Source organism: Solanum verrucosum, unplaced genomic scaffold, assembly GCF_900185275.1.
Source record: "Solanum verrucosum unplaced genomic scaffold, falcon-dt-bn FXZP01000176.1, whole genome shotgun sequence".
NCBI lineage: Eukaryota > Viridiplantae > Streptophyta > Magnoliopsida > Solanales > Solanaceae > Solanum > Solanum verrucosum.
In genome coordinates, this window is record NW_026020412.1 from 619,613 (window position 1) to 631,905 (window position 12,293).

Below are 12,293 nucleotides of genomic sequence, written 5' to 3' on the forward strand. Positions count from 1 at the left end.
CCTAAGGTGGAGGAAAGAATTGATGCATTAAGGAGGAATTTTTTGTGGAATGGAGAGAAAGAATACAAAGGATTTCATTTGGTTAAATGGAAGACTGTAATTCTTTCAAAGAAACAAGGTGGGTTAGGCATTAGAAACCTGAAGAAACAGAACAAAAGCCTTATGATGAAGTGGTTGTGGAGATTTCCTAAAGAGGAGCAGGCTCTTTGGGTTAGAGTGATTCAGGCCAAGTATGAGAAGATAGATCACTGGAAAACTAAGGAAGTGACTTCTGCCTATGGTATTAGCCTATGGAGATCAATCAGAAATTTGTGGCACTGTTTCTTCCAAAGAACTAGATTCAATATAAACAATGGAAGAAAGATTTTATTTTGGGACGATAATTGGTTAGGAAATGGCAGCCTCAAACAACTCTTTCCAGACATCTACTTGTTGAATCAGCAACAAGAGGCCACTGTGCAAGAAGTTTGGTCCATCCATGGATGGAACTTAACATATAAAAGGATGATACAAGACTGGGAGGTGGATAGACTAGCTGAATTTTATGGCACCCTGGACCATTTTGGAGGATTGAAAGAGGGAGAAGACACTCTTACGTGGATTCATCATAGCAAAGGTATCTTCACAGTTAGCTCTGCCTACAAGAACCTGAATCAAATGGGGACTCAACTCAGATTTTTGCCTTGGAAGCTTATCTGGAAAGTCAAAATTCCATATAAGGTGGCAGTCTTTACTTGGTTGGTAGTTAAAGAGGCGGTACTAACACAGGAGAATCTAATGAAGAGGGGAATACATATGTGTCCTAGATGTTTTTTTTGTGAGCTACAGGCAGAGACAATCAACCATCTGTTTCTTCATTGCAAGGTGGTCAGACAATTGTGGCACTTATTTACCAGCTTCAGGGGCACAAGCTGGACCATGCCACAAAGGGCAAATCAGGCTATAGAAAGCTGGAACACTGAAGGCAGTGGCAGTACAGACCAAAGCAGATGGAGAATTGTCCCAGCAATGATTTGGTGGACCATATGGAAGGAAAGAAATATGAGATGCTTTGAGAGTATTAGTAGTCCCTTACACAGGATCAAATCGAATTGCATAATCACTTTTTGCTATTGGTGCAGTTTGGAGTATGTAGATGATCCTATAGTTGTTATAGATATCCTAGGTTCTTTGTAAGTTGTAGTAGGTTCTAGTTTTGTTTTGTTTTGAGTACTCGCAACTGTATGTAGCTCCATGATGTAAATTTGGGATCCCAGCCTTTAGTCTTGAAGATTAATACACAAAACTGTTACCTTTGTCAAAAAAAAAAAAAAGAGACCAAAGAGAGCTGGGTAGAAATCACTGCAACCGCTGAGTCCCCGACACTTCCCAATCACTCCAATACGTAGCCACTTCAATTACAGACGAAATGCAACTAGAATCACCCAAAACGTAGCTTCCTAGCTCGAGATATCGAAGTTTGAAAATGAGGGTTGAAGCTGATTTTCAGCATTTAAATACTAGAAATCTGGTCGCTAAAATCCATTTCTGGTTGTTAAAAGCCTAAATTTTGGTCTCTAAAGGTTTGCACCAGCAACATCAGATTTTGCTATTTTTCAAGGTCTTCAAACGGACCCTCAGAATTTGTTCGGGGCCTAATAAAAATAAACCAGAAACCCCACTAAATATCGATATTTCTGACTCAACAATCCTGTCGAAACTTCCATCCAAGGTCATCTCGATGAAAAGTGGGACCCACACCCAAGTTCCTGTTTTAGTCAAATTCCACAAGGCTCAAAATGAGACCGGAAACCTCGGGAACCGCATGAAAGGTCGTCTTAGACCAAACTCAACATTCCGAAGCTAATCGCGCTGATGAAATGTCTATCCGAGCATGTTTACCAAGAATGTTGACCGAAGTCAAATCTTGGCTTAAGCTTCAAAGTTAAAACGCCTAACAGCACAAACTCACGCCGTGAGCCTCGGGACCTTAATCAACCATGCCCCTAACCTAAAATGGCCCTTTCAGAGCTGATGGAACCGTCCAAGTTTCAAAGGCTCCAAAACATGGGAACCTGCACAAAACTCAAACGAATGACTTGGCGACCGAACTGTTAGTCCCAGCAAGTCATAAATGACTTGGGGTCACTACAGGAAAGCTCTAAATGCTAAAAGGATCGGAAAACGAAGAAAATGACCTGGAGGGTCATTACACATATCTTGTATTTGGAGTGACTAATTGAAAAATACTAAAATAAGCAACAAAAGTGTATCTATTTATCTTTCTCAAAAAAAGTGTATCTATTTATATTTGTAAGTCATTCCAATTTCTACTTCACCAGACTAATATGACAATGTCTCTTCATGAATCTTTCAAGACCATCAAATCTTCTTTTTCATCTTGATGAACTTGTACCAAACTAATATGACCATCGCTCTTTGATGAATTTTACACCGCCTTCAAAATTCGTTCTTAATTTTAATTTACTTATGTTTGGTATGTCACAAGAAGAAATTATGAAGAATATATCTATGATCTTCATCAAAGTGATGACCATATTATCACATCGTCTTTTTTATGTCCTCTCTTTTGATGATTAAACACATGATCTATGAAAAAACTGAAGGAAAAAAACCCAAAAAGGAGAAAAAGATATACTAATAAAAAAAATGAGAAAACGGAAATAAACATTCAACAACTCCATATATGATTGTTATTTATAGATTGATTAAGCTATAAAAATAAGTTAGAAGGGAGTTGAGGAAACTTGCTATTTAAGTAGAGAATGTAATAGATGGAGGTATTTTTGTAACTCATAACATATAATTAGATGTAGTAAATATGGTAGACTTTCTTTGAATTACATCAAACAAATCGATTAATGAAAAGTATGAAAGAAAAAAAAATTCAAAAAAGGAGATAAAAGATAAATAATTTTCTAGGTCATAGAGAGGAGATACATTACCTTGTCTATATTTAACTTTATTAAATATGTAGATTTTGCTAAACCTGAATTCAAAATAATTTAACTCGCAAGTGCTGGATTAGCAGTAAATTATTATTTTAACAGAAAAGTTCAAAATGTCTTAATGAGTTTGAAGACAATTAAGAGGAAAAAAAGTTATCATTACCAAATAAATGAATAGAATTGAAGATATTTAGGGAATGGTTACTGAGGAGAATTGAAAAATATTATCTTACGAAAATTCTCAAAATTTTTAAGTTTGTGGGGAGTCCAAATCATCTTTCCGGTTAGAGTTATTTCTCAGAATACGACTTATAAGTTGAGTGACTTTATTGATATAAATATAAGATAAATGACTTTACTAGTTAATTTCACTAGTTAAGTGACCATTTGGGAAATTTACTCCATAAAAGGTTCATAAAAATGGTTTTATCTGAGTATTCAAGATTTAAGACAAACATTGACACATCATTTGATAAGTCTTAGCCTTTTATTAGATATTTCATGTGGAGTTACTGAACTTTACTTTGAATTTTGAAGTTTGTTTACAGTTGGTTTTTATGCATGTGGTAAGCTATTGATTGACCACTTGACACTAGTTTTTTGCTACAGGATTACACAATGAGGTTTATTTCTCTTTCGTTAAACATTGATGTAACCTGCATATGTGGTAGGGGAGATATTAATGTTTGGATGTAAATGTAAAACCTTGATGTGTTACTACATATGTCGTAGGGGATAGATTAATGCGGATGCAAGTGAATATGAATCTCAAGTTCTGGAGAACTAGTATCACTGCTATTAACTTGGAATTAGTTTCATATTTATGTTTGTAAATGCTTATTTGTTTATGTATTTATCTGTTTGCAGTTAGTAAAACAGGCAATCATGCCTCGCGTTCATGGGTTGGCATTGAAAACGACTGTTGCTGCGGTACGTAGTCTAATATTTTGTGCAGGAATGTTATTGCATGAGTTACTCTAGAGCCTTATGACTGAAAATGAAAACACCAGAAAATCCTGAATGTTGGGAATTGATATTCTTAGCAATTGTCATCTTCCAGGGAAAAATACTGCTTGCGTTGATAGGATGAGTGCTTTGGCATATCAATTTCCTAAACTTTTTGGGTCACATTAGTTTTTTTACCATGTGAACATACATACATATATTTTGTGGGTCACATTAGCTTTTTACCTTGTGAATATACATAAATCTTTCTTTCCTGATCCATGAGTTCCTTTTCTAGTGTCACTGATTGTTAAGCTAGGCAGTTCTTTTGGTTGGTGACCAAGTTGAAGTCACTGGTTGTTGATAAGCCAGGCCCTTCTTTGGGTTTGTTGACCAAGTTGAAGATTGATAGAGGAACAATTTTTTTCTCGTCAGGTGAGGGTCAATGCACTATTATGTTTGGGAGATATGGTCCACACGCTGGACAAGCCTGCGGTTCTGGAGATCTTACAGACAATCCAATGTTGTACTGCGGTTGATCGATCTGCACCAACTCTCATGTGTACCCTTGGGGTAGCCAACTCCATCTTGAAGAAGGTATATTTTATCTTGGTCAACCTTATTGCTCGTGTTCGAAACAATAGTATCTAATCGCTTGCCTAACTTTTACTTAAATTTACTTTTCCTCAGAATGGGATAGAATTTGTGGCAGAACATGTCCTTCCACTTCTCATGCCTCTTCTCATTGCTCAACAATTAAATGTTCAGCAATTTGCAAAATACATGGCTTTTGTGAAGGAGATTCTCAGGTATATTACCATTTACATCCATCCGCCAATACTCATTTTCTCTCGCCATATGTCATATGTGCATGTACACCTTTGAGAGGGGTGCTAGGAATTCAGATGCTAAAAGAACATTGGTGAGCTGACTGGTAACTGGTATTTTCTTGTTCTGTGATTATTTCCATCATGAATAATTGGATTGGATACCAACTGTAAAACTTGTTCGCTTCAGTCTTTGCTTTTGCTTACTGTTGTTAAATGCACGCTTAAGCCCTGAAATGAGGCTCAAAGCATGTTGAGCGCTTCAGTTCGCTTAAAGTGCGCTTCAATATTGTCATCAAGGTTCTAAGGCATACTTTTCCTTGCTAGTGATCCTCTTCTGAAGAGGCGACACTAAACAATTGATATTTTCTTTATTTTAACTTCTTTCAATTTCTTTGTCATATATTTTGTCATTCATGCTTATAATCATTAGCTTTGAACTAAACATATATAAAAAAAAATCTATCTTTGCACCATTTTTCATTAAAGCCCAGGCTTTATTGGGTTTTATTTGCGCTTAAAGCCCTAACGGACCTAAGAGCATTTTTGCTTTGGATAACACTGCTTTTGCTTAATGGAGACAACCGCCACCCCACTGCCATCACCCCCCCCACACACTCGAAAAAGAAGGTTGAAGAGGAAACCAAAGAAAACCGGTTTTACATGTACAGGAGTGTATGCCCCAAATTGCAGATCAGAAAGAGAATATGAATGGGTGGAATTGGGTTATGTCAGAACTCAGAAGTCTATTTGAATGGCCTTGGGCCATTTGTGGAGATTTCAATGTCTCAAGGTTCCTATCTGAAAAAATAAATTGCAGAAGAACCCCAACAATGGAGGATTTCTCTGATTTCATTGAAGATATGGAGCTGATGGTGGACTTTCAGCTGGTGGTGGTGGTGTGTGATTATACTTGGATTAAAGGAGATAGGACTAATGCTGCTTCCAGAATTGACAGAATTCTTGTATCCAAAGAGTGGGATGACAGCTTCAGGAAAATCAAATAGGTTAGGCGGCAGAGATTTGTTTCTTATCACCATCCAGTGGCATTACAATGTGGTGAATGGGAACAAACCAAATCATATTTCAAATTTGACAACTGGTGGCTAAACACAAATGGTTTTGTGGATAGAGTTAGAGGTTGGTAGGAATCTTTTGATTTTACTGGAATGCCTGATCATATCCTAGCATGCAAACTGAAAGCTTTAATAGACAAGCTAAAATAATGGAGCAGGTCCACCCTAGGTGCAATCTGGGAATTCAAAATACTCAGATTTTGGGACAAATGGCTAACCTAGATGCAGTTCTGGAGACTAGACAGTTAACTGAAGAGAGGAGCCTATGTTGAAGGCAACTCTGCTGATGGATTATGAGGAACACCTTAAAAATGAAGAAAACATCTTGGAGACAAAGATCTAGGGCTCTTTGGCTTAAAGAGGGAGATAGGAATAGCAGCTTCTTCCACAAAATGGCCAATGCACATAAGAGAAGCAATAATATTGACCAGTTAGTGATTTAGTATACCACTATAGTTGAACCAGAGAGAATTAAGGGGTAGATCACTAATTTCTATCAAAAGTTATATTCTGAGACTCTTGACAACAGACATGCAAGCAGCCTGATTAACTGTCTAGTGATTACTGAAGCTGAGAGAAAATCTCTTCAAGGGGAATAAATGGAACAAGAAGTTTTCTCATGTTTGAAGTTGTCTGCCATGGATAAAGCACCTGGTTCAGCTTTCATTCATTAAAAACAGACAAATAATGGATGCCAACTTGATTGCTAATGAAGTGTTGGACTCCAGAATTAATCAAGGAAAGGAAGGAATACTATGTAAATTGGACATTGAATAGGCATATGACCATTTTAATTGGGAATATTTATTGGAAGTTCTTTCATGTATGGGATTTGGGAGGAAATGGATCAAATGGATGAGATTTTTCATCTCCACCGTCAGATTTTCAGTTCTGATCAGTGGGTCACCTGAAGGATTCTTCCCTCCCCAGAGAGGTCTGAGACAAGGTGATCCTCTGGCTCCTTTGCTTTTCATTATTGCTATGGAGGGTTTGAACAACAAGTGCATGTTGCAGATTTATGGATACAACGAGGGTGGAACATCCAATTTAGAAGGAATTTCAATGACTGGGAAATAGATAAAGTGAATGACTTCTTCAGAGTGCTAGAGGAGTTTAAAGGCATAAATGACGAAGCAGATAGATTATGGTGGAATGTGGACTGCAAAGGTATCTTTAAGGTTAGCTCTGCCTATAAATTTTTGAACCAAGAAAATCAACAGCCACAACAGTGGCGATGGAAGCATATTTGGAAGGTATAGATACCTTTCAAAGTTGCTTGTTTCACTTGGTTATTGGCAAGGGAAGCTGTTTTAACTCAAGAAAACCTTAAGAAAAGTAAATATCCCTCTTTTCCAGATGTTACCTCTGTTGATGAAGAGGGTGAGACAGTCAGTCAGTCTTCTATTTGTATAGAGAAGGACTATATCTCAGCTATGGAGGATCTTTTCCAGATCTTTCTCAGCTATTTGTTTGGGTTATGCTCAACGAAATCACATAACTATTATATAGTTGGGAGGAGGGAGCTGCAGACAGATAGATGGAGGTTTGTCCCAGCCTGTATCTGGTGGATAATCTGGAAAGAGAGGAATTCTAGATGTTTTGAGGAAAAAAATTGTGATCCATAGAAGATCAAGTTAAACTGTATTAAGCTTTTTTGTTTTTGGTGTAAACAGATATACTTTGAAGATACTGAGTCAATCTTTGACATCTTAGGCTCTTGTTAGGATTTAGTTCTTTATTTTTGACTTGTTGTAAACATGGTTTTCAGTACAACCCACGTACTGTCCTTATCAATATACACAAATGTTACCTTCTCAAAAAACAAAAAAAAAGTGTATGAAATGGTATGTTGTAATGTATTTTCTTAGATTACAAGATTCTGCCCTTCTGTATGCCTAAGGACTTCCATTAGAGAGAACTTGCTAGATTTATTGGGTTCTTAATTTATATCATTTCCATTTATTTCTTCTTTTTCATTTTCTTTGTCATGCACATTTTACAGGAAGATTGAAGAGAAGCGAGGAGTGACACTGAGTGACTCAGGAAATCCAGCAGTAAACATAAAATCATCTCTTACAGTTGATGCTCAGATGCCTGGACATGTGAACAAAACAAGTGCGAGTTCTCAGTCTACCACAAAACGCAGCCCGTCATGGGATGAAGACTGGATTCCACCAAGGGGATCTTCAACCACCGTGCAGTCTTCTACGACATTGCCTGCCCAGTCTACTACTGCAGGACAGTCGATCCAAGTTACTTCTGGACCTTCACAGTCATACATGACATCTGGTGTATCTAGTCAGCAACTATCATCTTCATGTCCTGCAGTTGATGTGGAGTGGCCTCCTAAACCTTTGTCATTTGGTACTACCATTCTAAGTGATTCTGAGAAACAATTAGAAAACAAGGGGGCATTGGGTTCAAGTCTCGATGATATTGATCCTTTTGCTAACTGGCCTCCCCGACCTAGTGGCTCCTCAGCTGCTTCTCACTCTTTGAACAATGGAACAATGGCCCCGTTCGCAAACAGACCCGTGTCTAACAATAGTGCAACTCTTCTTAATGGCTTGAACTCTCAAACAAATGGCCTTGATTCTTGGGCTTTCAGCACCCCAATTTCTTCTCAGCCCTTGAAACAGAATCAAGGGATTACATCACGCACTGATAGTATCAGTAGTGGTGGGGGTCTTGACTCGCAGAGTTCACTTGGATTTATGAAACATAATCAAGGGTCATCATCAGCTTTGGGTGCTTCTAGTGGTCGAGCAACCGATATTGGATCAATTTTTTCTTCGAACAAGGGTGAGCCGACTGCTCCAAGGTTGGCTCCTCCTCCATCAACTGCTGTCGGTAGAGGAAGGGGAAGAGGTAGGGGAAATCAAGGGCAACTCAGGTCCTCAACATTAGGGTCTGGTAATGCAAAGTCTAATCCAGAGCAGCCCCCTCTACTTGATTTGCTCTAATTGCCAATATGCAGATCCCTTGTGATGCAAGTCCGGTGATCTGATTAAAGATCAATCTGGAGAGCTGTTGATACCTCGTGATTAAAGATTTTTGCTAGCAATGCCATGGAGAAACCTGTTCATACTCTTGCTGCATGGCAGTGTTTGCCTGGGTAGGCAAAGATTGTTGTAGAGTGACTCTTTTTGTAGAATAGTATGGCTGAGTTTTGGTTTTCCTTGTTTAGCATTTTTATTCTTAAAAAAAATCATTTAATTTGTTGAACATGGGTTGCTTTGTAATATTTGTATTTTAAAAAGCAATTGGCTCTCAACGATGTTTAAGAAATAATGAAAGAGATGGGCGATGGGACATTTCAATCTTTTCTCTAGAATACGGGCTGAAGGCTTATGAAATTTGATTTCCTCTTTTATGAAGTGTTCTTCTCATCATCAACATTGGAAATTGATTTGGTAATGCAAGGTCTTTTCAGCGCAGAAGTGTGAGTATTATGAATAATACAGGGGTGGCATTGTAACCCTGTTACTGTGATAGTTGATAACTCTAGCATATATAGTTCAGTTCAATGCAGTTGAAACAACATCAGATTCAGTTGATAGAATTAAGGAAATTCTGCAGTTATGAGAAGAACTGCCCATGCATGGGGTCCAAGAATGTTGTGGGCGGTACGTTTTCATGTGCTATCTGATATTGTCACCTTTTGACTGAGAATAAATAAATGTGTTTCAATGAGTTGATATTGTTACCTTTAGCAGCAAGGACGAATACTTTGTTCAACAAGTGATATAGGGAAAAAAAAACTTAAGTATACAAATAAAGTATATTAATTACCACTATAGGGTAATAGTTTTTTGTTTCACCTATATAACAATAGTTTTTTTTCAAAGTTATTTTTATATTTTTTTTTAAAAAAGGTGAATTTGTGCTCCACGATTTATGGTATTCCCCATTTTTCTCAAATCCCATGATTACTCAAAGTGGTTATAAATATTCTCTCCTACCAATAAAAAGTTTCTTAATAAATATAAAACTTTCTTTCCATTTATTCTGATCGACTGTTCAATCATGGATACCAACAATTATTCAATCCTAATTCAACATAGAGGATGTTGGGACACATCAGGTGTTAATTATACTTATAATATATAATTGGTGTTTTTTTAATTGTGTAATTGAAAAACATGATCATTGTTGTAACTCACCAATTCCGTTATTTGGATTTTATTTTTTTTATTAATTTTTCTGGTTTTTTCTATGGTTTTGAGATTCGGAACATAAATAATATTTAGTGATTGTCTTTTGATAATTGATTTGGTGAAAGTAATCTTTTTTAATAATAAAAATTATGGACTGCATGTTCAGTATACTACTGGTTTTTTTTGGTGTCATTCGGTATAGGTTTTATTGTTCATGATTATGGTGAACGTATAGATTAAATTTTGGTACATAATAATGGTTTAAACATTGTATTTACGTTAAAAATCACTTTTAAAAAAAATAATTTTTGTGTATCATGAGTTGTTTAATTAATGGTGTAATATATGTTGTTGATATTCACCCATTTCAATTTTTTGATTTTTTTTTTTAATTAATTCTTTAGTTTTGGTGAATATTTAGTGATTATCTGGTTTGGTAATTTATTAGGTGAATTTAATCATTTTTAATTATCAAAATGTTGGACTACATTCAGAGTTGGTTTTATTTGGTGAAATTAATCATTTTAATTTATTTGGTGAACTGCTAATTTTTTTTTGTCTCATTCAGCGTTGGTTTTATTGTTGTACATGATAATGGTGAACAGAGTGATCGTTGGTACATGATGATGCTGTAAACACCATATTTAAGTTAAAAATTATCTTGTCAGCAAAAACATGCTTTAAAACATAATATAAAATTTGAAAACGTTGAACTGACCATTCTGTTTGACGAGATTCACAACAAATAATCCCTAATGTTTTGGTGTGAAACAAGTAGATACGTTGATTACGATATTAAAGGTGTGATATATGATGTGTAGTTGCGAACGATTTCAACATGATGAGATTGCTTGCAGTCATGCAGTTGCATCTATCAGATACAAAAACAAACATCGCGAAGATTATTGTTCAGCATATTATAGTAATAAGAATTTTCAAGATACTTATGCAATTTCAATAGAACCATTGCCTTGCGAAAGCACTTGGAATATTCCATCACATATTTTGGAAGAGGAACTGCTGCCACCAATTACAAGAAAACAACCCGGCAGACCATCAAGTAACGACCATAAGAAGGGATTCAACGAAAGAAAAATACAAGAGGAGTAAAGTAACTTGTAGTAAATGTGGTACATCATGACATAACAAAAAAACGTGCCCTAAGTTTGCTTATCAAACTTAACAATGATGTATTATTTTGCAATTTTCTTGGTTGGTTTTTCTTTATTCTTTCTTCCAAAACTTCTGGAATTTTTTAAGAATGATAAATGCAGTTTATTACAACTTTGGTTATTCTTCAATAGTTTATTCGCATTAATGGTGATTTAAGTTATATGTAGTTGGTATTGTCGTGTTTGGTTGAAATGCATTTATTAAATATCAACTTAAAACTTAAAAATAAACAACAACTACTTAGAGTAGTTGAAACCAAAAATAATACAAAAATATCAGTTAAAAATTTATTGTCGTGTTTGGTTGAAATGTTGTTACTCCCTTCGTTTCACAAAGAATGACTTCCTTTCCTTTTTAGTCAGTTTCAAAAAAATGACCTCTTTCCTTTTTTGGTAACATTTTACTTTTTGCTTTCCACGTGACATGTTTAAGACCACAAGATTAAGGGCAATTTTGTACATTTGACCTAACTTTAATTTAGGACCACAAGATTCAAAAGTCTTCTTTAATTTCTTAAACTTTGTGCCAAGTTAAACCAGATCAATCTTTTTGAAACGGAGGGAGTATTAAATACCAACTTAAAAGTTTTTGGTATATTGTTTGGACAATACCAAAAAAAATGTTACCCAACAATAATCATATACATATATATATATATAAAAGAACCCTAGGCCCGCCTACGTGGCACCACCACAAATCAGGATTCTTTTTTAATTTATTTATATCCAAAACTAGCCTTCTCTTTCATGAAAAGTTGTGACTTTTATGAAAAGTTGTCAGTTTTATGAAATGTTGTGAATTTTATGAAAAGTTGCGACTTTTATGAAAAGTTGCAACTTTTATGAAAAAGTTGTGACTTTTATGAAAGGTTGTGACCTTTCCGAAGGGTTGCAACTTTTCCAAATAGTTGTGACATTTCCGATAAGGTACAACAAACATTTGTTCACACTATCCTTTATTTTTTATAAATAGAGGGATTTCCTCTCATTTTAAAACAACGAAAATTCTGAACTTCTTATTCTTTTTCTTCTGCACAATTAAATATTTGTATACTTTGCTCCAGTTTAGTTGCTCACGGACACCATTGCTTATGTTACAGATCCTGATATTATTTTTAATAGTCATAAAATTATGCTCGTGTTATTAAGGATAAATGATAAGATGTTA

At 35.7% G+C, this 12,293-nt stretch overlaps 1 protein-coding gene across 1 annotated transcript in view; it reads left to right on the plus strand.

Moving 5' to 3' along the window:
• Positions 1-9,136, plus strand: part of LOC125840695 (SCY1-like protein 2 A) — a 44,895-nt gene extending 35,759 nt beyond the window's left edge. The window contains exons 11-14 of the mRNA XM_049519657.1: positions 3,816-3,878; positions 4,329-4,490; positions 4,584-4,702; positions 7,799-9,136. Coding sequence (XP_049375614.1) covers positions 3,816-3,878; positions 4,329-4,490; positions 4,584-4,702; positions 7,799-8,759 — 1,305 coding nt within the window. The 3' untranslated portion in view covers positions 8,760-9,136. The remainder of the gene's footprint in view (positions 1-3,815; positions 3,879-4,328; positions 4,491-4,583; positions 4,703-7,798) is intronic.
• The last annotated feature ends 3,157 nt before the right edge of the window (positions 9,137-12,293 follow it).